Genomic DNA, 25,336 nt, shown 5'->3' on the forward strand with positions numbered 1-25,336 from the left:
AAATTCCAATAAAAATGTCAAAAATGACCATTATAGCACCTGTACACGTGCATGGATTTACTGGCAGCAATAGTGCATATTTTAAACTATCGTGACAATAACTGTTTACACGTAAAAGTGCTGACTGTCTCTCCAATTTCATTCTTCCAGAGTAAACGAGACGCGATGTTGTCATTTTATGGTACTATTTGACAGGTAGTGAAAATCGGTTAACCTTAAAAGAGTATAGTTCGTTATTTTTGCGGCAGTTTTGCCACTGTCGTTCTACTGTGCAGGGGCAGATCGAAAAAACCCCTACTGTCGCATGCAAATTCAGAAGCTTCCAAACTTTTTTGATTCTTGCATGCAAGCTGCAACTACAGGATAATACAGTCATACCCATACATTTTTTAGTTACGGCCGCGATAATACACACTGTCAACAGTAAATCCATGCACGTGTAAACGGGGTATTACGCTCCCGCAGTGTACGGATCTATCAATTTACTTAATTTGAAACTTTTTATAATAAAACGATCAGGAGTGATGTTATAATTATTATTATTAAACTTTGGGTGTTTTGCGAAGATGGAAAAGAGTCGCATCTAAAAGGAGAACTGATACAATATTTAAACACAACTCTAGCATGCATTGCCGCCATGACAGGTATTTCACTGAAACTTCTTCTATATGTGACTACAGCGACTTCCTATTATAGCCGATTTCATGTTGTCGGACAGTAGTCAGAGCACATGGGTGCAAATCCTTACTTTCAATACTTGAACTTGAAAATAAATGATATATATTAGTGTAATACCAACCTAAGGGGCGTTTTAGTATCGTCGCAGGCTATGACAGCTCTTGAAACGTGACTCAGCCCTTTCACGACAACTTTAGGCACCTGCTGTGCCAATAGCTGAAGACCAAAATTAAGACAGTGGCCATATTTGTTTCTATCGGGATAGACTTTCAAAAAATACTCTCCGACCACCACCACATTATTAGGTTTCAGCTTTAGCTTCGATGTACATAACCTAGAAAAGAAAATGAAAACATAAATGAAATTGATGTGATATGTACATAATAAAAGATACATTGATATTATGTCCAGTAACTTACGCGTATCTGATGGTTTCGGAGTTAACCTCCAAACTTAGAAGTCTAATTCTCTCCGAATCGAGCCGAATAAACACGAAGCAATCGTCAGACAAATATACTTCTTCAACATATGTAGTAATCTGTAAAAAAATAATAATATATACATTAATCTAAATCGTAGTCAAGCAGCTTAGCATCAAGATGAGGACACACCGGACAAAAGCACCATGTTACATGTTCACAGTTCACAGTGAGCTGTTGTATCGGAGACTGATGGCCGTATAGCATTGAGATCAATGCTATACGGGCATAAATATATAATCAATGTCTAAATAAAATATGTATTAAAAACCACCAGAATATAATGAAATAGGTAGGAAAGTAAATTAGAAATCATATATATTTATAACACCCACGGTGGCCGCGCGGCTTAAGCGTTGGCCTATAACGCCGTGGGTCCCAGGTTCGAATCCTGGGTCTGGCAAGTACACATATTGTTTTTCAATTTGTGTATGAGTCAGGGTATGGACCTAATAGGTTGAGCTAGTGGTTGACATCCATTTCTCGTAAAAACAAAATCTGTTAACACAAACCTCCACTCCGTGGAGGCCTATATGATCCTATTAGGATCGGACATGGTCGGAATATATTTTAATCAAATTTTGGTAGGTGCTCGTAAGTATCAAGTCGTAGGTACCTGTCAAATATCTGATAATAATGACAGCGCTGCAATCAGATATTTGATACCAATCAATGTCAAATTAATGTTCTTATTAATTCTAATAAAATTGGAACATTAGTGTCTGAAATACTATACGGTCATCTCTTTTCGATACAACAGCTCATGGTGAACAGTGATATCACAGATTGTAATACCTACAATTTATATGTAACCACATAGGGTAATAATCTTTAATTTTTGATAGGAACCACCTCTTCCGGCGGCCATCTTGACATATCGGAAGCTTTACTAAATTGGCAACAACACTAGTCTATAATCTGTGCATGTTTCATCAATACTGGTCAAATAGTTTTGGAGTTATAACGGAACAAAAAGACAACGATTCAAAAAATATATATTTTGTGTTATATAAATACATATATGAAATGAGCAAATATTTCAATATCACAGACACTTCAATTTCATCATTATATAACAATTTAACCTTGAATATGTGCAAATGCATATCTTCTAGTGTGCATGAATTACACAGGGCTTATTTGATTATTGTTACGGCATTTTCATACATCGCTTTTTCTTGTTCGACTCTCCAACAACAATGTATTTTTTGTGAAAACTACAGAACTTCACGACAATATGGTATGTTTATAGTGAGCATAATAATAATTTATTTATGCCATAAAAAATAATCTAATATTACCTCTCCAAGTGTGGTCTTCTCAATTCTTCCCTTAACCTTTCTGGCAAACTCCTGATCTTCCGGATTGATCAATTCTGCAGTTATGATGGGCGTAGAGATGTTTTTACTGGCGTTGATTATCTCTTTGATGCGCGGCACGCCTTGCGTGATGTTCATGGAAGCCACACCGGCAAAGTGGAAAGTCTTCAACGTCATCTGTGTACCAGGCTCACCAATACTCTGAAAGATTTCAATAATTTAAGCAAAAATATCTTACATCGTGTGAGTATTACCTCCGCTTACGTTCCCATGTATTCCATCGTACTCACATATTTGTCACTAAGTGCTTCATAAACCTTTCTCTGCTGTGCTCGCATGTCGGTTTTGTTGATCTGTACTTGTTTTCATTTTATTTCATTCCGAAAACACCGTTCACCCATTCATGCACTTTATCTTCTCTATGATTACAATATAGACTGTCCACATTAGTAACAGTGACAATTGTTGGAGAAAAAAGATCATGCAGCTTTATTTAAACCCGCTGTGAATGTTCCAAAAAATGGTTCCGAAATGGACATGTTGTTCAGGTGACAAATCTCAAAAAGCTTGGCAGCGAATCCTCTGACAAGAATTGACTGGTGTAGTGGTCAGGAGTTAAACCAATTATGTCCAATCACCATTGAATAGTTGGAAAGAACAAATAGGTGTGCCTGCCCTTGGTGGAGGCATCCCATTTTCGCTGCCAGGTCGTCAACACCGCATCCAGAGTCATTTGACGTATTATCCATTTCCTAATTGATACTTTTTCAGCATCAAAGTTTGAAGGCGGGGCAAGGCGAAAGTCATCGAAAACTTCCTTCTCACCTTTGAGGAGCATCGTGGATGTACCCCGTACCTGTATGTGCAGGTCAAGAGAGAGGATTCAGACCAGGATCTTGGTGAATGACAACAGTGCACTGCGCTGCCCACTTAAGATAATAGATCGAATCTTTATTTTTGTGGATACTCTTTATACCATAGGCTAGCAGCGCAGGCAGCGATCCCCATGAAAATGATCATAGAAATCGTGAACCACAGAGCAATACATTCAAATCGCGGTGAGTACTTGAAATTAAACTGCAAGGAATGGAAAGCATCAGTGAGAAATCAAACTGTAGAAGGCCCAAACAATATAATGAGGATTAGGATAGATGGACAACATTAAGAGGATTGCTGAGATAAAATGGATGCGAGGTAGAATGGAAGAGAGAATTTATAGTATTATTTACCTGTGCTGCTAACGCGCCAACTGCTGTACCGGGTTCAATTACACTTCTCATGTATTTATTCTTGCACGTGGTGAGGAACACAACCACTTGCGTCACGGTCAGCCTCTCGAGTTCCATTGCTATCACACCGCAATTTCGATATATCGATCTCAGAGACGTAACTTTCGTTGCCACACCGCGGAGGAAATTCCTGAAAAAAAATATATAGTAATTTTCATATAGGACAATTTTCTACTTCACAAAAATATTTTCTTACGAAATTCTATTTCCAATTATGAATTGCTTAGAATGTGCGAGTGGCGAATCTACCTGTTGGAGGGAGGTGAATAATGGGTAACCGAAAAGAATAGTGTCCACTCACACAGTCATCCTTGCAACCTTGAAATTTTGAGTTGTTTCCTTATTGAAATAGGGTATCGAATTATATATTATTACACATTCTATCAAATAATAACAAAAAACAAATATATAATCATTTTCTAATCATTACGTAAAACTTATAAAACCAAATTTTAATTGTAGATAATTATTTTTAAAATACACTATGCAGGTACTCACAAAAGTTCCATCCTAAATTCTGGACTGCAGCTTTTGAAGTCATCCATCTCAAGGGTTTCTTCTGCTGCTGCAACAATGGCATCTCCGTTGAGAGATTCCTCTTCCCTAAAACATCATTGTTATAAATTAACCACGAAAAACCGTACATTTGTATCGACAAGATTAATACAGTCAACAGTTTCGTCTACCTTCGGTCTCTTCTGAACCGATGTAATGATATCACAGAGGGAATTATCAAGAGAAGCAAACAAATGCTACTTCAGTTAGAACATTCTCCGGTATTTATTGGCCAATCTGGGAAGATAACAATCGAGATCTACGTTCTGTTTGAAGATAGGGAGACTGTACTGGGAAACTTTTGTTAATCTCCTCAACCTATTAGCTTCATAATCTGATCCAAACACATCATTGGAATTTATCAGATGCAGGATTCGAACCCACAACACACAGCTTCAGAAGTGACAATTTTATTAATCGTCCGTTGCAAGTGCAACTCTTCTTACATTCGTTACATCCTAACGTCGAAGACTCACCTTGAAGGGCATTTAGCCCTGATATCATTGAGAACTCTTGGGAAATCCACTGGCCTGTCTTTGGCCTCCATGTAGGAAGGATCCAGTCCATCGCTACCGTATTTAAACTCCACCACTTCACCAACTGCATTTCTAACTGTCACATCATAGTGGAGTACAAGATCTTCAAGAGACTGGAAATAAAATATAATTGGTAAGTAAACATGTATACAGTTTTTTAACTTCAACTATTTTTTTAGTTATTGATGACAGCTGTTCTGGCTTATAAACCGATCCTCATAATAATGGTAATATGTAAATTGTACGTAAAACATTTCACCGTCGCACAGTTCGCTGTGAGCTTTCTTATCGGATAGAGATGACCGTATACTATATATGGTCTCCAATTTTATTAGATTCAATATGAACATTAATTCAATTTTCATAGCTGATTTTGGCAAAATTCATGAATTCAAGAATGAAAACCTAACCTAACCTAACAAATAATCGAGCGGCTATTTTCAAAATTTGTTTGCTACTGGTTTCCTGTGAAGTGTAAACCGACACCGTGGTTAATTTAAACATGAATTTTATGTCAGTACTATACTATCCAGAGGTTGGACAGACTTTAATATACAGCCATATATTTCCGAACTGCATACATACAAGTTTCCGGACACGTATAACAATAACCATTAAAATGTAATATTTAAAAAGTGATCGCTTGAATATTGTGCTAGAGTCTAGGTGTTTTCAAAAACATATATTTTACTGTTATTACAATGAGCAGCCTAACCAAATTTGTTTATTAATGTTTTACAAGTCCAAGAACGATTCCGATTATTTAAATAATTAATGTTTATACAAAAAGCGAAAGCCTCAGATATAAGGGTTTGGTTTGGACCGAAATATAGGTTGTTTAAATACATGATGGAATGGTCCATTAGAATGTTCAAAAAAGGAAACATAATATAGGTACCCCTAATAACGTTACCTTCACAAGCCTCCTCTGAAGATATCCAGTTTCGGCAGTTTTGACAGCAGTGTCCACAAGACCCTCTCGTCCTCCCATTGTGTGAAAGAAGAACTCTGTTGGAGTCAAACCTGAATAGAAACTATTCTCCACAAAACCACGAGCAGCAGGAATTTTGGCTGAAATGAAATGTACATTTTAAATGTGTGTCTATTTTTTACTAACATTTTGATCAGTGTTACATAATATGTGTCATACATAAGATATATTATTTTGATTACAGATTTTTTTTACTATATCATTATTAACTTTATTATTGCTGCATTATTCATAAATGGTTAGAAAATCAAATTCACTGATGTAACACATTCAATTGGCTGTAAGCTAGAATAATTATTCACAAATATTTCAATCCATCTTATTTGTGGTGAAACAAAGTGAACAACATACAATGTTACTGTATGTTTTTTGTTTTTTTGATGCAGAGCAATGATCCGATAGGTTGAATAAATGACCAACAATCATTTCTCAAATTAAAAAAAGCCTATCATGATGACCTACACTCTGTGGATCACCTATATTTTACTGTGTGCTATAACACTATGTCTTGACCTCTTCCAGCATCTACCTACGTCCAGGTCTGTACAAAGCCGCTTCCTCCCAGTTTAATACACCCAAGGTGTTTATATTGAACAATACTACCCCTCCATCTCGTACGAGATTGACCAGGTCTTTGTTTGCCTTATGGCCTCCCAAATGTCAGTTTCTTTGTCATGGGTAATATGGCCCAGTCATCTAAAGCGACCCAATTGTATGTACTGTACAGTGTGCTGACCCCCATACAAAGTGTATACCTCGTACTTGTATCTTCATCTCCACCCTAACTTCAGACACCACGCAGCACGCTCCGCTGAAATGAGACCAACACTCTTTCCATATTTTTGGTCCTGCACCATGTTTTCGAGCCATACATGACAACCAGTCGTAGTGTTTTATTCAAGTGTTAGTTCAATGCTTCATATAATGCAGTATAGAGATATATCAAAGTTTATCCGTTAATTAAAATCTGTAAATTATTTTGTTTAAATACTCACAGTGCCTCTCAAAGTGTGGCAAAGATCGATCCTCAAATCCATTGGGGACACGTTTTCCATTCAAAGCTTGCTGCCCTACGCAGGCAATCATCTGAGAGATATTAATGTTCGAACCTGAAACAATAAAATTACGGTGTATTCGAATTCAAACTCAAGACGTTCACAACATGTCATGAAAAAAAATACAGTACAGTACACTCTCAGTAATCCGCCGCTCGATTATCCGACAACTACTATAATTCGCCGTTATTTTTACTAGTTGAAAGCACAAAATCAAGCTCTATAATTCGCCGGTATTCGATTGTCAAATTCAGTAGTCCGCCGCGTACAAGTATACAACGCAGATGAGACGGGTTTATTTTGGAAACGTACGTTCATTGCGAAGAAAGTAATGTACCAGGGAGGAAAGTGCCCAAGGACTGCATCACAATTATTACGCCGTGCCCCAATGCAACCAGGACACACAAAATGAAGCTTTTGGCCATGGGGAAAGCCAGGAATCCTAAGCCATTCAAGAATATCTGCCTCACTAAACAACTGGTTGTGTCAAGTGATTTACTGTTTAATATTTAGTTAATAAACTTAGTTTATAAATATGTATAATTTAGTAAGTACATGATTTTGATTATAAATAAAACCGTAATTTGCCAGTAAAAATTTCTCAAAAAAGTGTGCGAATACACGGCGATAACTCAAAAACTAAATCTAATAACCAAACATAGACAGATAATTATATTTTATACTTGAATTTATACATAGAAAATTCTATTGTTTGTGATTGTTCATCTAAATATGTACCTTTGGAACCACTCTGTGCCATTATAAGAGGTGCGTTTGTTGGATGCAATTCCCTAAAGCAAGCTTTAGCGGCCAACTCTCGGATGCTGGACAGCTCACTCAGCATCACTGCCTCGAGGGTCTGCTCCAGTGTGCAACCAGGCTGGCTTTGCAATGTGCCATTTTCCATTTCTGCTATATAGTCATCACACTTTGCATAACTGAAAGACATTCACATACATATTAATGTGGGAGGTGCTCTAATTACATAGCGCTGCCTTAAGGGCCTACGTACCATTCACATACAGATGTACAGTAAAACCATGTTAATTCAAAATCGACGAAATACAAAATGTATAACAAAAAAGAGTAAAACTTGAAAAAAAATGTTTTTTTGTACCAATTTTTTAAAATGGTTTTTATAAATTTTTGCAAAAATTTCGATTTACAGCAAATTTCGAATTAACCATGTTCTTATTAACGGGGTTTTACTGTATCTTGGTCTGGACTAGACTAAAAGGGTTTGTGTATTTCACTTTGTTGTCAGAATTACTTCAGGCATAATTAGGAGGATTAAACGAGTACAAGTGACATCAATGACATTAATATGGACGAAGCATCTAGAAAATAAAATGACACTCACTTTGTGTCGGGTCTGCCGGATGGCGAAATTCATATTTTAATATCGGTATCCTACGCTCAAATGAACATTCTACTTGCAAGCGGTCTGGCGACAGCGCTGGGTCTGCCCATACAAAATTTCTGACTGTCAGGTTTCGACTCCACCGTTATTATTGTGTTACAAAATGCCAATGTGCCTAGTTAAAAATTGTAAAAAAATATACTAAACACTCCAAGAAAGATGGGATATCACTTTTTATGTGTTAGTATTATTTATTATTTATAAAATGCCATTTTAAGATATTGATGAATGTTTATTCAATGCAATTGAATGACAGAAACCATTGGACAGTCGCCTGTGATGCGCTGGACTCACTTGCGTCTAATCTCCGAGAAGTCGTAAGTAACCGAGAATCTGTTTCTAACGCAATGAGTCATGACACTAATACGCCATTACAATAAAGGTTATATTACTATAAATTCTCGAAGCTTGTATCGCATAATGGAAACGGATACGTCATATGGTCACGTAACATCTACCTATACATCTGTGAATGACTTTCATGCACAATTTCTCGTGCGCGCCGGGTATGAAGTGAGTTGTCCATTTAATATGTCATTGAGTGACATATACGTTGAAATGAACAGCATGATACATTTTCTACTCTATTAAGGGTGCAGAGTGCATTATAGCAATAGTTATAACTTTAGTTGTTAATACATAACTGTTAAAAGTGTGTAATATAAAAGTTATCTACATTTGTCAAAAAAAAAATTTACCCTGCTTGAAGTAGTTTATTTTTGGCATCTATTAGCTGCTTTCCAGGGGTGACATCTATGATTCCAAAACTAAAACCTCGATTCATCATGTAGTATGACGCCATTCTCGCCAACCTAAATAATAATAAATAAAAAACTAGAATTACTATTACTCGACACAGGCAGGATACTTGAATAATTTAAATGAAAATAATTGTACATACCTCCACATTGCTTTGACGGAATGGTCTTCGCCCCAATCCCGCAAAAGAATATAAAATATACTACTCTTCGTACCGGAACCTAGTGTACTCTTATCCATCGATCCACAAAGGAGTTCAGAATTCCTTATTATCACATCTGCAAGTAACAAATACGACCAATTTACATTATTACAATGAGAGATAATTATTAGTGTTGTTTTTCACAAAATAATAATTATATTCATAAGCAATTCTGCTGCTAATCATAACCAGAAGACAATGTACAGTTCTTAAAATACTGTCTCCATCTAAATTACTCAATACTCCGACCCGTAGAGCCTGCTGAGGGTTTTATACAAAAAGTTTGGACTTGTATTACAATATTTAATGGTGATTCTACAACGTTTTTAGTGTGATATTTTTGGAAGCCATAGAAACATTACTTACTATACTGTAACTTTATTATATACGTACTGCATTATCATTATTTCAATAATTTGGAAAAGAAACAAGAGAATGGGAGGGGTACCAAGGCGAGACAAGGTGATACAACAGGCACGATTTTACCAGCAATAGCAGCCATAGACAATGAGCACATTACTCCACTTACTTCCTGCTACTATGACGATAGGTCCACTACAGTTAGCACATTAAAACATGGTGGCTGGTCATAGCCATCATATTTGGCAACTATTTTGACATTCCAATAATCTATGTATGATAGCATTGTTGTGATTTCACATCTAAATATTAGATAGATATCTAGATAGTTCAATATATTTGGCTGCCTATCCATGTATATACAATAATTGATACGGTCTATTCTTTCACAGGCTACATTTTCACTTTGGTTTCGGTACAAGTCGACCAAGTTTCACGTTCAAAATGGTCAATGTATGAAATAATTAATAAAACAATACTATCTATTCATGTCAAATTAAAGTTTCAGGGTTAATCTTGGAAATACTATTGGAATAAATCTAAAATTTTGCTGAAATGCTTGCAGTTTCGTCAGAAATGGGTGATAACAATTAAAAATTTGCTACAAATGAATCTGAAATGCAAAATTGCAGCTAATTTAATCATCAGTCTTAGTAACCTGTGTTTCAGCTTTACTTTCATATATTTAGCCCAATTCTTTAGAAGAAACGTCTTTGGTTTTAGTTTTATTTAAATATTTTTAAGAATATTAGAAAAACTGTAGAAGCATTTTTTTTGCCTTTTAATCATATACTTGATATACTTACATGAATCTTGAACGCACATATCTAAATTTGAAGTATAGTTTTTCCCCTTTGTTTGAAGATTGGCTTTAATTTCACACGATTTGTTTGGCTTCAATATTAAACTGAAACAAAATACAATAAACAAAAATTAATTATCTGTAAATTGACACAGTAAATCTTAGCCGGAAAATTCTTAGTGACCCCAAAGTAATTTTAACAACCTGCCAAAATCCAACTAAATCATTATTTCCTATCGCACGGAACGATTTACTCCATAGGTATAATCAAAGACAACTGCGTCCCTTTGCAATTTCGATCTGCAAAGGGTACAGGACCATATCACTCACATCCGCCCAAGTACTGGCAAACACCACCCCTCTAGACCTAAAAATACAACAACTCGCCGAACTATACCGCATAAAAACGCAACATACTTTACCCAAACATCTTCCAACTGACAGAACATATGAAAACAAAATACACTACACAGAACTACCCCACCCAGGCACCAGACACCTTGAAAACATAGAACACACAGAAACCACCGACCACAGCGCACTCACTGAACACAACGCAACGGGTTTGGAGATCTACACAGACGGCAGCCGCATCGATGAAAAAGTAGGGGCAGCCTTTGTCGTTTACAAAGGTGGAGCATTTATTACAAAACGAAAGTTAAGGCTTGAAAGCTACTGCACTGTTTTTCAGGCAGAAATGCTAGCCATCAGAGAATCCCTCGATTGGACACTGGTTAATTCCAGCAAACATCACCCCACCGAGGTGATCATATACTCTGACAGCCAATCCAGTCTTGTAGCTCTCCAAAACCCTTCATCGACACACCCACTCGTAAGAGCCAGCCTGACATTATGCTCACTCCTGAGAAACATTAACATCACCCCCAGGTTCATCTGGATAAGGAGTCACATTGGCATAGCCGGAAACGAAGAGGCAGATAAATACGCAAAACAAGCCACCACAGACAAAAGACCCACCACTTACACGAAATTCCCTCTCACGTTCGCAAAGAGGAAATTAGAAGATGACACCACATATCTATGGAACAAAAGATACACTGAATCCACCACTGGATCGACAACAAAAATATTCATACCAGACATAAACTCAGGAAAACACTTCACACACAACACCACACTCAATCATGAACTCACACAAATGCTGACGGGCCACGGGGCAATGAGAGCCTACCTGAAAAGGTTTAAACTGAGAACCGACGATCATTGTCCATGCGATGGAGTCGTGTCTCAGACAGTCAAACACATATTGGCCGATTGTCCTATACTTGAGAAAGAAAGGTGGACCCTCGGGGTACAGTGCCACCAGCAAAACATCACAATAGACTTATCAAAACCAGACAAAATACTAAACAACAAAACAACACGAAAACTATTCACTGAATACCTAACAAAAGCCATCAAAAAAATAAAGACAGTAAACGGAGGGACATAAACACAAACACAACACAGCACAGAAGGCACACACCCTCACAGTCTCATATCAATATAATGTATACTATTATTTTACTCTGTTATAATAACTTAAATTATTTCTGTGCTTTTTATATCATTAATTAACACATCTTTATTATTATCTATATTTTATATATCTCTGTATTTTTATCTCATTACTCTAACACAAATTTTTATATATGCTTTTATTTTCTTTTATATTTTATACTTTAATATGTTATATATCTCTGTACTTTTTTTCTTTAACTTTTTACTTTAACACATATTTTAATATTCTTTATATTTTATATTTTCTTTATGTTTACAATACTGTGCTTAACTGTAAATTATGTAAATGAAATATGAATAATGTAATACTTAAGTAATAACCCTTGTACGAAAAAGCAAGGAATTCAATAAACGAATTTAAAAAAAAAAAAAAATCAAAGACAACTGACAAATTGAGATGGTATGTATCAAAGAATGCTTGCAATCCGGATAGGAAGGATAAACATTAAGCCTCGGAGCAACCATATACTGAGCTTCGAAAACAACTGCTTGAGGCTGATAATGGGCGAATGACTTTAAAAGTAATGCGGAGATAACAAAGTGGTGCATGCAGTCTCCCGTCACATTGAAGATGAAGATGTGACATTAGATGTAGCTCAGCCATACAGTCCAGCGACTGGTTTATGGGGTCCTAGAAGGCCGCATAGTTTAGGTTATTTTTTATTAGTTTTTAAATTGAAAATTATTTTTTTTTTGTAATGTCAAAAGGTTCAAGAAAGTTCTTTGATTCTTGAAAGAGCCGCGTGCTATCCATATGCTCGGATTAAGGACAGTGACTCTAATCAAATATAATTGAATAAATAAAGAAATAGAATTACCTAAATATCTGTTTCCCGCTCCACAAAATTCTAGGTTTTAGTATACACGGAATGGGCAATTCAATTTTAATGGAGGCATCATCGGCGGCCAATAAGCAAGCTGCAAGTTGGCACGCCTGCTCTTTGGAGAAAAAGCAATCCCGCTGAGTCATCAAATATCCACCAGTTATGAAATCTTGAGTTGCCGCAATCAAGAGTTCTCCATTTCGTGGTGTCACTAGGTTTGATTTGTTCTAAAAAAAAAAAAGAAAAACAATAAGTATACTTGCAGATCGATTTTCAAGTGGAATAAAAAAGATTTTTTTATGGCGATTCCAAAATGTTTTTATTGTGGTTGAATTAGTAGCAAAAGAAAAATTAATATTCTGTAGGTTGGTGCATTAAAAGAGATGACCTATTGTGATGTTTTATTATATTGTACCAACGACATACTGTTATTACAATAGCAGTAATTAGAGTTTTGGTATTTCACTATTATGTAGCTATGACATATTACATAGGTATGACATATTTGTGATTGTTCATCCAACTATTCTAACTGAGCTATCTAAATAAAATAATTGAGAATCGTCTATCCCATCACTGGAAATTATAACCACATGGTATAATAATATTAATGCTTAAATTCCTGTAAAAGTCTTTATATGGTGAATGTATTTTTTCCGACCATGTCAGAACCTAATAAGAGCATATGGCCCTCCACAGAGTGGAGGTTTGTATTGACAGATTTTTGTTTTTATGAGAAATGGATGTCAGCCACTTGCTCAACCTATTAGGTGCATATTCTGACTCATACACAAATTGAAAAACAATATGTGTACTTGTCAGATCTAGGAATCGAACCTGGGACCCACGACGCTACAGGCCGACGCTTAAACCGCGTAACCATCGTGGGTGTAACAGAAAATAAAACATACCATCGATTCATAACAAATAATTTGTATTATAATAATTATTATGAGAATTTTCTTAGATACATGAATTATTCATGAGGATTTAATAACTTCTGAATTAACTGAATTTATAATTCAATTCAAATTTAAAAATTATTTACCCCCATAAGAATAAGCGCTTCAGCTCTGGCTTCTTCGGTCTGCGGAAGGTGGAGATTCATCTCATCGCCATCAAAATCAGCATTATACGGAGTGCAAACACATTCGTTGAATCTGTAAATATACCCGCATATTTAATGAACTTTCGTCTACGTCGGTTTTTATTTTCGTGACAGTGAGCTGTGAGTATTTTGCAACCTCGAAGATATCGTTTTATTCATCAGCCATTTTAGAGCAGATGGATTACAAAATAATAACACCAGGTGGTAACTTCAATCGAAAAGACAGTCATACTGCTTGCAATATAGTAAATTTAATTTAGTAGACTATATATACATACTGCAGTGGCGAAGGGTGGAGGTAGGCTGTTAAGATTCGCTATAAATAGTGCACACTAAACTTTTTTAGTCATATGTATTTGTTTTTATTGAACTAAGACTACAATTTACAGATGGTGTTAGTTGATGTTAGTTAGTTAAAGTTAAAAGTTAATCAATTAAACCATGCCTAAACGAAACCATAATAGTTTTGGTCTAATTTGGGAAATATGACAAAATTGTGCACACTTTTTCATTCATAGTTATTTGTTTTCATTGTGGATTAAAAATACATATTACACATATTGTTGGTTAATTTTTTTAATTCATTAAGCCCTGCCTAAACCAAACTATAATAAATAAAAAATATTATTCTATTTATAAAAAATTCAAAGTTATGTATGATTTAATTGCATAATTTTAGATATTTTATAGATAGACATGTATTTTTTTGACTATTATCTATGATGGCTTGGTTCTCAGGGTTTAATTGAATTTTAAAAACTAACCAACACTATCTGTAAATTGTAGTCTTATTTCAGTGAAAACAAATGTGTATGTCTGAAAAAGTTTAATGTGCACTGTTTATGGCGGATCTTAACAGCCTACCTCCACCCTTCGCCACTGACATACTGTATATTACGTAATGGAAGAAAAACAATCACAAACACCTCGACTTAGAAAAAATCACTTAAATATATTATAACCTCACCGAGAATCGAGCTCGGGGTAAACGGATGAAAGGCCAGTGCCTTATGCACTGAACTACGAAGACATGTATATTCATTCATCAGACAATTGACGAATAACATAGAATAACAAGTTGTAGTCACTTGCAGATTGTACAATATGCAGGGACACTGAATACGGAAATAAGTAATTTTTTGTGTTTTCTATTCACACTCAATTAGTGCAATACAATTAGATGAGACTATTCATAAAACCTACCTGAATGTTCTCTGCGGCTGAACTTTTGCTTTATGACACATAATAGACAACTTATGCAAAGATGGCTGCCGATTGAACAAGACTACGTCATTGTCGACAAGATGTCTCTCCACTACGTCACCACTCTGAAAAATAAAAAAATTATTAGTGTAAATTAACTAACAGTACAAGCTTATATTTGATTATCAGCTGTATACGGATCAAAAAAAGTTGAAGATACTGTTTACATGAGATTCTTCCAAAATTTTTTGTGATGAAGTTATACTTGTTAAGCCAGGGTACACCAATGGAATAATTATTATTCCAGTTGAAAACAAAAAAGCGTTACATTTGATTTAAAAAATGAAATTATTAAAAATGAAAGTATGATAAATACTAGTAAGTTTTTGATTTGATTCAAATGTGGTTTGTTTGACCGGTGCTAATTCCAGATGAATTTTAATTCAAATGTTCAGGTGCGAGTACCCTCTTGATATTTCTGTGGGGTGGATACATTGACACCTTACAGCAGTGGCGAAGGATGGAGGTAGGCTGTTAAGATTCAACATAAATAGTGCACACTAGTCAGTCATACTTATTTGTTTTCATTGAACTAAGAATACAATTTGCAGATGGTGCTGGTTAGTTTTTTAAATTCAATTAAATCCTGCCTAAACCTCTTAATGGGCGATCCGACAAAAATAGTGCACACTTTTTCAGTTAGACTTATTTGTTTTCGTTGAATTAAGAATACATATTATTACGGATGGTGATTTTTTAAATTCATTAAACCCTGCCTAAACATAACCGTAATCAATAAAAAATATTCTTAATAATGGCATAATTTTAGATATTTTATAAATAAATGAATATTTTTTGACTACTATCTACTATGGCTAGGATTAGGCAGGGTTAAATTGAATTTTAAAAGCTAACAGACACTATCTACACATCGCACCGTGAGTGTAAAACCAAGGCATCTGCAAAAGACATATTTTGGATATATTAGGGTTTGAAGTCTTCGTTTTGTTAGGAGAAATAGAGTTTCTATAAAAAAACCTTAATATTTGATTTATATCTCCATTATATTGCATGTTCTTTCAGTTACTTCACTTTTACATTATCAAGTTCACGACTTTTGCAGTTGTTTTGCATTTAATCTCGAAATTGAAAAATTTGCAGATGCCTTGGTTTTACACTCACGGTGCGACATGTAGTCTTATGTACTTCAATAAAAACAAATACGTATGACTAACAAAGTTTAGTGTGCACTATTTATGTTGGATCTTAACAGCCTACCTCCACCCTTCCCCACTGCCCTACAGATGATGTAAATTGAAATGAAACAAATTTATGAAAATTACAAAGTAAAAATTTGGATATTTTATATTAACATACTAAGTATGTGTTATCTGTAGCAAAAATTCTTGGAACCGTTTGCCATCCCAGCACTCACAGCAAAGATGTTTAACTTCCAGCATGCGTACCATGCACACTAACTCATTTTTTTCATTTGAATATTTTAAATAATGACAGTCCATAAAAAAACTATTTTATGTAACATTTATACAAACCTGGTAAATAAATCTCAGAGCTCAAATATGTGAACTTGCAACTTCAACAACTTACCCTTAAGTCTTGTGCAACCTTCTCACGGTTGCCGTATTTGAGAAACTTTTTAAATGCCGATCCTCTCTGCTGGACGTAATTGGCTCCGGGATGCTTATCGGGACCGTTGCACACGAGGGTCCGTAGCCACTGCAAGTTGGCCGGGAACACTTTCTCAGGGTACGTTAGAATTTTGGCCACGTGCACTGGAACTCCGACCTGGGAGAAAAGGCAATTTATTGTTAAAACTAACTAAAATGTTAAGGTTTAATTTGTAGATATAAAGCTCTAAACAAACATCAATTTTTACCATTATGTTACTAACTCTTAATAATCAGTCACACCGCAATCGGCCAGTATTATTGGCATTATATTATAAACGTTAAATAAATTAATTGAGGTTAACTGAATCAATATATGCATTGTGGATATATTGGATTCGTATATTTTTTTATTGACATGGGAAGAATTTCGTATTGTGCTGAGATATCATGAAAGTAAATGTCAACGTTGTTAATAATACAATTAGATGTAAATCGTATTTTTTAATTCAACAAATAATTCACATGATTTGAAAACACCTCAGATACCTACTAGAAAAAATCTTTTTGAAAAAAATAAGACGTCCAACAAGACCCGAACCCGAATCTGGATTCTCAGCAACGTGCTTTACCAATTAAGCCACGTGTGTCCATCTAATCAAGACAAAATTAACTAGTAGTTTTTCCAATATCTTAGAATGGTTTACAAATTTCATTAATTTTGGAAATCGACTCATGTGTTTCTAAATTAAGGTATCAGTTACAATTATCATTACTAACCGGCGCTAAGATCTCTCCAAATTTTAGTTATAACCAATGGCGGCTCGTGGATAAGATATCTGGGGGTGCTGCGGTTGATTCAAAATAAATAATGTTTATTTGGATATTTTACTATTAACATCAAAAATATAAATTATTAATTATATTAATAATAAAATAAAGAACTTCACATTATATTTACATTCACTATTAAAATGAAGAATATCAATTGCTTGCAGAAATAAATTTTAACAATGTTAATAAAGCATTAAAGCTATATTTCTTTCCTCGCTGCCGCGCGCAAGCCCAGAAACGGCGAAATACTGTCGGACCGGCAGTACCGATCAAGCTTCCAGCTACGAGCCCCGCGCCCCTCCTTCACCCATTCGAGCATATTCCACTGAAAACGGTACTACATAAAATCATAAAGATGGTCACTTTCTGATATTAGCGGTGTATGATAATTATTGGATGTATCGGTGCGCAGGCGAGCTTAATACATGCTTAAATAATATCGATACTTTCATATAATATACATAAATTCATGTATATTATAATATTAGATTATTCTCAATTTTCTTGGGGGTGCTGCAGTTCCGCAGTGCATATGGACGAGCCGCCACTGGTTATAACGTACATGCTAATAATAATTGAATAAACTATCTTTTTAATTCAATGAATAATTCACAAGATTTGAGAATGTGACATTCTTTCATTGAACATACATAATATACATAAATTGAAAACACGTCAAGAACACCTAGAAAAAATTTGAGGTGTTTATTATATACTTAACAATGCTAGTCATATGTCTTTGTGTATTTAATCAATATTACAAATAATACAAATGCTTGCAAGGCTTTTTGATCGTTGTTTGTGTGAATATTTGCAAGTCACAAATGACAGATGTGATCTGACACTAGTCCTATGCCATCTTCTTCCATCCACCACAATTGTTTACATTTTTTTCGCTATCCCTTAAACAGCCGATGCACTGCGAAATATCAGACTCTTACTTGTTGTATTTGGAGGTTAGGATCGGGGGAGATAACAGTTCTGCTAGAGAAATCGACTCTTTTCCCGGATAAATTTCCTCGGAATCTTCCCTGTTTGCCTTTTAGTCGCTGGACCAACCCTCGACCAGGTTTTTTAGGCTGTAAAAAATCAAAACAGTAGTTTTACTACATGAATATTATTAACATTATCACAAAAAAGATATATAAATGGAAAAAAATCGATTGTTTCAGAGAATCATTTTGATGATTACCTGCATAGCTATCGGTATTCCAGACATCTCGCTGTTAATATAGAGGGCACAATGCAACTGCAAATAATCCCAGTCTTCTTGAATTAGTTCAATCTTTCCGCCGCTAGTCATGTGTTTCTGTATCACATCGTTGATCATCAATATCTCAGTTTGTTTCATCGTGAGGTCATCCTCATTCCTGAAGAAAATAATATTGTATTGTTAGCATCCTCAACCTAACAACATGTAAATAAATCGGTTGTCACTGTGTACTATATACGAGGGTTGTCCAAGAATTAAAGACCTTTATTCATTTTTGGCGACGCGGATGTTATTTCTCAAAACATGGCAGCACTCGCGTGTAGTGTAGACTTTCCTCTCCAGAATGACTGGTGAGCCGGCGCGGTAGCTGTTTCAGTATGGCGTTTGCGTCTGTTTGAGATGGACACTCCGCTGTCGAATCCCGCTGCCTGCGAGGTGCGTTCAATCATTCGGTTTCTCAACCAGGAAGGAGTCCATCCTGTTGAATCCCATCGTCGTCTCACATCCAATTATGGTAATGTGATGAAACAGCGGAATGTCAGGAAGTGGTGTACTGAGTTTTCGAGTGGTATAACGAGTGTTCATGATGAGGAGGAGAGAGGAAGGCAACACACGCCAGTCAATCACCCATGTGGTCGCAGCCATAACTTCTGGATCAGAACTGTTTCCTCTTGTTCTTTCCGTGTATTTTGTTTATGAAATTTTATTTTATTATGAAACTCTCTCTCTCTCTTCTCTCTTTTGAGGGTAATATTTTCTATATATTTTTATGTAACTCGTTTGATTAGAACCAGTTATTTTTCAATTTAAATCTCATTTTGTGAAAGTCCTGAATTTCTGTACACATTAGTTTGGTTTGAAATAAACACTAAAATCATTTTGCCAACTTAACAAATACGACCAAGAAGTAGGCTGAAATGAGCTTAGGGATCAACTACAATAGTGGATCAACTCCGGCTGACGGTTTTAAAATTTTGTTGAAATTCACTAAACTATAATATATTTTATTAAATACCACATTGTAAACGTCTTAACATGATAATGTGTAATGTGCATAATATGTTAAAAAATAAATCACTTAAGACAGAAAAAAAGTGTTACTAACGTTCCTGGTTTCAATTCAGACACCACACTCGGCCGGATGCATACTGGAGGAACTGGTAATCTGGTTAGTATGAGATCTTCAGGTCTTGACCGAGTACTGTTCATACCTAGCAGTGGAATATCATTTTCAGGGATCCGTCGAAGCAACTTCAACACCTGTGGACAAATATTTACAATTATTTAAGTGTTGCAACAATGTACAAATGTATTATCACATCACCATTAATATAAAAAATGCTAATAAACAAGTTCGTTATTAGTTGCTTCACTTAAAATGGATCCATGCTCCTAAGTTCAGCAAATTATGAAGGTCAAGATTGAAGGCAATGAGGTCATTAGTAGATTTTTTCAATGCTGCATTAGTACAATGCTGTCAACTAAACTGTACCAATAAATGAGATAAATTGATTAGGAAATCACTACATATTATCTAAAAAATAATATTAACGTAACATTATACATACGTGTAATGGATTCATATCAATTAATAAGGCGCTGTTTATCATAGTGGAAATTTCTCTATTAGACTCTTTGGCTTCGTAAAAATCCTCCATCACTTTGCACACCAAAGGATCTGTTGCTTTTTTACTTCTGTATTTGTCGTGAACGATCTTCAGGATACCTGCCGGACTCTTCTTCACCATTCCATTGATGACTTCGCAGTGGGGACATTTGGTTACCTTTTTTGCCTTTTTGAGAATTTGAGCTCTAAGTGATTTTTTCGTTAAATAAGAGAGTTGTGGATTGAGCAGACGCTTCCTCAGAATCGCCTTTTCTGTGTTGCTCAACAGAACACAGGCACACTCCTAAAACAAAAATAGCCAATTAATGAATGTTTAATTATACAGTGAGTTTTTTGTTAATTCTATATCCATATACACCCATATTCAGAATAACAATAAGATAGTTTTTATTCAAAAACTCAAATTGAACATTTGCAACTTCCATGTCATGAGAGAAAGAGAGAGTGCATTGTATAAATCTCTCTTCTTTTCTTAGCACAATAATGGCATATTTGTTTCATTTAAGCACTTCATTTATTTTACAATTTAGTACTATGAACTTACAATTTATTTTGATTTTAATGCAATTAATTGGCTGCACTGTATTTGTTTGGGTTTCTGATATGATGAATACCATCTTTTCATAAAGTTTTGAAGTGATCAGACGAAATAATGTCAAAGAAATTCACCTGACGCCATTTTAATTACGACTATCGATTCAATTAAAATTAATACATACGAAAATTGCTATCAATTTTTTTTTCAACATTCAATGTTCAAGAGATAATTGGACAACAAATATCGACATGTGGGAATGCAGCATAAGTGACAGATGGATTGTACACTACAATGTATTATAACCATGTTAAATATCCTTCCAGATAATAATACAACCTCTCATTACGAGAAATTCGCATAATGAACGAAACAAATTGTAAAACAATGGCTCCCTTTACAAGCGACATTTCGCATAACGAGTGAGACGGTAAGGGGAAGTCCTCTCTTCCCGTCACTGACTTGTGTGCCACGACATTCAGCGCCAGTGCATGTTTCACAGCAAGAAGTTGTGAAGAGTTTGTCAGTGGAGGAGGAGGAGGTAGCAAAGCAACAATTTTCTGGCGCAATAAGAGAAATGCTGAAAGCATGGGAAACTGTTGCGTTGTATATTGAGAAGCATCACCTAATAAAGCGGTGGCTATGCGTGCTACCAATTTATTCAATGATAATACTGTCACATTTTCACGCGTCATATTTAAGCATCCGCAAAAACAGATGTCTCTAGACAGCTTTCTGGTAAAAAAGAATTAGTTATTGCCATAAATTCATAAATAAAAATAAGTAATTTTCTTTCAATTAACGTTACAAATAAAAAAAATGAGTATTTTTTTCAGCATGGAATGCATTATCGTATTTTACATTAATTTCTATGAGAAAAATTGTTTCGCTTAATGAGTGTTTCACCTTACGAGTAAGATTCTGGAATGAATTATGCTCGTTATGAGAGGTTCCACTGTAACCTTCTATGGTTTGACATTATAAAGTACCCTCTCATTTCAAAGTTTGTAAGAATGTATTCCGGCTCCATCTCTACAGAAGAAGGTCTTCTTCAATATCTGTAATTATAACTAGTACTGAGTATAATTAATAGTTATGATAGAACACTTACCTTGCAAATAGTCTGAAGTATATTTATGATAGACCTAAAGTATCCAACGTGAAAGACAGGCAATACGAGTTCGAGATATCCATAATGCCCGACGCATTCACTGAGCCCCCGCCCGCACGTTTGACAATTGGCGTCTTTCTGGTTTGTGCCCTATAATGGAAAAGAATCAATAATTGCAGAGCTGAGGATTGAAGAGTGCAAGTAGCATATAAGTAAAAAATAAATAAGGAGTATATCCCTTATGTCGTACCCTCGCAACTGGTTTTCTGGTGTCCCCCAGGGCTCAAACTTAGGGCCATTGCTGTTCACGATTTTTATAAATGACATAGCATTGGTAATTAAAAATGCTATGTTTTTGTTGTTTGCTGACGACTTGAAACTCTTCATGGAAGTTGTCACCTTGGATGATTGTCGTCAACTCCAACTTGATATAGATAATATATTAGATTGGGGCAGGCGTAACAAACTGGACTTCAATATTGATAAATGCAATGTTTTATCGTTTACTAAAGCCTCACGAGTATTGTTTTTCCAGTACTCGATGCATGGCAGAGTTCTCTCGCGAATATCATCTGTAAGAGATCTTGGAATTACGTTTGACGGTAAACTGACATTTAGTGGTCATATAGATACCATTTGTAAAAAGGCGCTAAAGATGTTGGGCTTTGTCTTGCGTACTTCCCGGGTCTTTTCGGATGTTACGGTACTAAAAATTCTCTATAACTCCTTAGTTAGAAGCAGACTTGAGATGGGTCTATCGTTTGGGCCCCGCATCAGTTGAAGTACGGTCTTATGGTGGAGAGAGTCCAAAAGAAATTTTTAAGACTCCTTTACTTTCGGCTGTATGGATATTATCCGTGGCTCTATCTGACTGATTTTCTCTTAGGGATGCTTACATACTGTAGCTTAAAATTTAGAAGGGATCTTTATTTAGCTACATATTTTTTCAGACTTATACGCGGTGTAAATGTGAACTCTGCCATTCTTGGTGGTGTTGGCTTGTGTGTCTCTGATAATTACCTTAGGAATCGAGGACATCCATTGTTTGTTCTCCCACGGTGCAGAACTAACCTACCATTAGTAATGCCAATTGGGAGGGCAATAACCATGTTTAATAAAATCGCTTCGGATATTGATATATTCCACTTACGTGAGGGTGAATTTAGGTGGACGTTGTTTTATAAGTTTTTAAGATAGGGTCTATCAAAGTTCACTCTGTGTGCTTCCATCTACTTTTATTTTGTTACTTATTTTATTTCTTATTTTATTACTTATCCTCTGTATTTTTATTTTTAAATTTATTAACACTTATTTTATGTCATGTCGTGAACGCTTTGAATTTATAATTTGTTATGTTCATTATATGTAAAATAAATAAATTTGATTTGAATTTGATTTGAACTAAACCGCCACAAGTCCAAAATTACGTGTTTTGAGTTCATTACTACGTTTCATTGTCTACAGTTCATAGTATATGTACCGAAAATTTCATATCTCTAAGTCACCAAATTCATTCAATATCTAAATATATTTCAAAAACACAGTACAAAAATGCGAAAGGTAAAAACTTCAAAGCTGATTTTTTCTGTTTGACGTTTTTTGGATTGTGGCAGTTTAGATGCGGGGGTGCGATGTATGCATGAAAAATTATCCATTCATTAAACTGTGATTACAATCTATAAACTTATGTGAATAAAATGGTGAATGTGACATTCCTGCGCCACCACTACGCGTTACGTCTTAAACTATCAAGTAGACAAATAAGTATAACATAAAATATCTATAATGAAACAACGCTTATGGTTGTTGAAACGGCTCATGTCGATGATGTACTTATAGATTCTAATATTGCATGGAACCACAGCGATACTGCGTAATAATTGTGCACTGTATTTTAAGTTTTGATTGGCACCATATTTTACAATATTACATAAACCTTCGATATAACGCCAAAATGATCAATGATATTGTGTAATCGTGTTGGTCGTTTGATTGGTATATTAAAAGAGTTACATATAAATTGTACATATTACATTAATCGCCTAATCACAGTTCACTTGTCGTACCGGAAAGAGATGGCCATATAGCATCAAAAAATGATGCGTTGTTTGTTGATTCAACAAGAGCATTAATTCAAATATCTGCTAATAATGACAGTGTTATTATCTTATATTACGACTTGATACTTACGAGCACACACTTGCCAACCTACTTTTGAATCATTCAGAATTTTATATAAATATTTACGATATGATTGTAGTTCTAATTTATTTACCTACCTATTTTCTTCGGTCTTATTTTATTTACACATGAATTTGATCTCAATGCTATATGGCCACCGGTTTCCAAAACAACATCTCATGGTGAACTGTGATACGGCCAACAACATCCATACAATTTTCTGAACAGATTAAGGATTTGTACAATATATCTTATCAATCGAAAGTGTGGGATTAGATTGTGCAATTTGTAGAATATCGAACAATGCATACATAGTATTGCACAATATCACTGCAGTTCAGTGCAAGATTGAAATGTGAAAGCACACCATCTATATGCAACAACTATAAACATCCTTTATTATGGCTAGACCAGCTTGTCACTTGGTGCAAGACATAACGTATGGTTTATTTTATCGCAATGATGCAATTATTTTCATGTTGTAATTGTTTTAAGAGCGTACATAAGTGAAACGGCAAATAATTTTGAACAGTACGTGGAATGAAATTTCGCAGTACTCGCAAATCAGAGACCGGCCGTCGAGGTGACTGCACGTCGATTTGTTTTGTCATGGCGTCGGATGAAAATATTCTTAAATCGTGTAAAGATGACTAAAAAACTTTACATATGTACTTAAAAAAAAAAAACATGTCAATGAATATACTATTATTATTAGTAATATAACAATAAACATAACATTAAATGGACGCATGTTGAATTGTTATGACAAATTATATTTCGTTCGGCTCGCAACATTTGTACAATCCGCGCATCGCCTAGTCACGATATTTTTAGACCATGCCTCAGCTGAGGTATAGCCTTAATCTGAATATTTTTGTCTGATTACCCATGTTAGTATTGAAGTAGTAAAATGTTTACCTTTCGTTATCTCAGAAAGTAGATTGATAGAAATATAGATGAAACCGATCAAAATAATTGAGATCGATCAACCAATAACAAATAGATAAGCAAATGGTCTGGGTGGTATCGCCCCCTAACTAAATTGGGCAATACATGCAACATGTCGATCCCCTGTAGATGGTTAAGTGGTCACGCTGCTCGAAAAA

At 35.2% G+C, this 25,336-nt stretch overlaps 1 protein-coding gene across 1 annotated transcript in view; it reads right to left on the reverse strand.

The window, feature by feature from the left end:
- Positions 1–25,336, reverse strand: part of Polr3A (RNA polymerase III subunit A) — a 31,831-nt gene that overhangs the window by 5,563 nt on the left and 932 nt on the right. The window contains exons 3-23 of the mRNA XM_085948451.1: positions 22,050–22,199; positions 20,345–20,686; positions 19,882–20,036; positions 18,756–18,933; positions 18,505–18,642; positions 16,710–16,907; positions 15,102–15,226; positions 13,839–13,950; positions 12,785–13,017; positions 10,450–10,550; positions 9,224–9,359; positions 9,021–9,134; positions 7,641–7,840; positions 6,843–6,956; positions 5,770–5,927; positions 4,797–4,969; positions 4,264–4,368; positions 3,706–3,895; positions 2,459–2,677; positions 1,098–1,216; positions 800–1,012 (exon numbers count right to left, since the gene is read on the reverse strand). Coding sequence (XP_085804577.1) covers positions 800–1,012; positions 1,098–1,216; positions 2,459–2,677; positions 3,706–3,895; positions 4,264–4,368; positions 4,797–4,969; positions 5,770–5,927; positions 6,843–6,956; positions 7,641–7,840; positions 9,021–9,134; positions 9,224–9,359; positions 10,450–10,550; positions 12,785–13,017; positions 13,839–13,950; positions 15,102–15,226; positions 16,710–16,907; positions 18,505–18,642; positions 18,756–18,933; positions 19,882–20,036; positions 20,345–20,686; positions 22,050–22,199 — 3,473 coding nt within the window. The remainder of the gene's footprint in view (positions 1–799; positions 1,013–1,097; positions 1,217–2,458; positions 2,678–3,705; positions 3,896–4,263; positions 4,369–4,796; positions 4,970–5,769; positions 5,928–6,842; positions 6,957–7,640; positions 7,841–9,020; positions 9,135–9,223; positions 9,360–10,449; positions 10,551–12,784; positions 13,018–13,838; positions 13,951–15,101; positions 15,227–16,709; positions 16,908–18,504; positions 18,643–18,755; positions 18,934–19,881; positions 20,037–20,344; positions 20,687–22,049; positions 22,200–25,336) is intronic.

This window comes from Rhyacophila brunnea, unplaced genomic scaffold (assembly GCF_057557595.1).
Source record: "Rhyacophila brunnea isolate RB1 unplaced genomic scaffold, BYU_Rbru_1.0 scaffold_20, whole genome shotgun sequence".
In the NCBI taxonomy this organism is placed as follows: domain Eukaryota; kingdom Metazoa; phylum Arthropoda; class Insecta; order Trichoptera; family Rhyacophilidae; genus Rhyacophila; species Rhyacophila brunnea.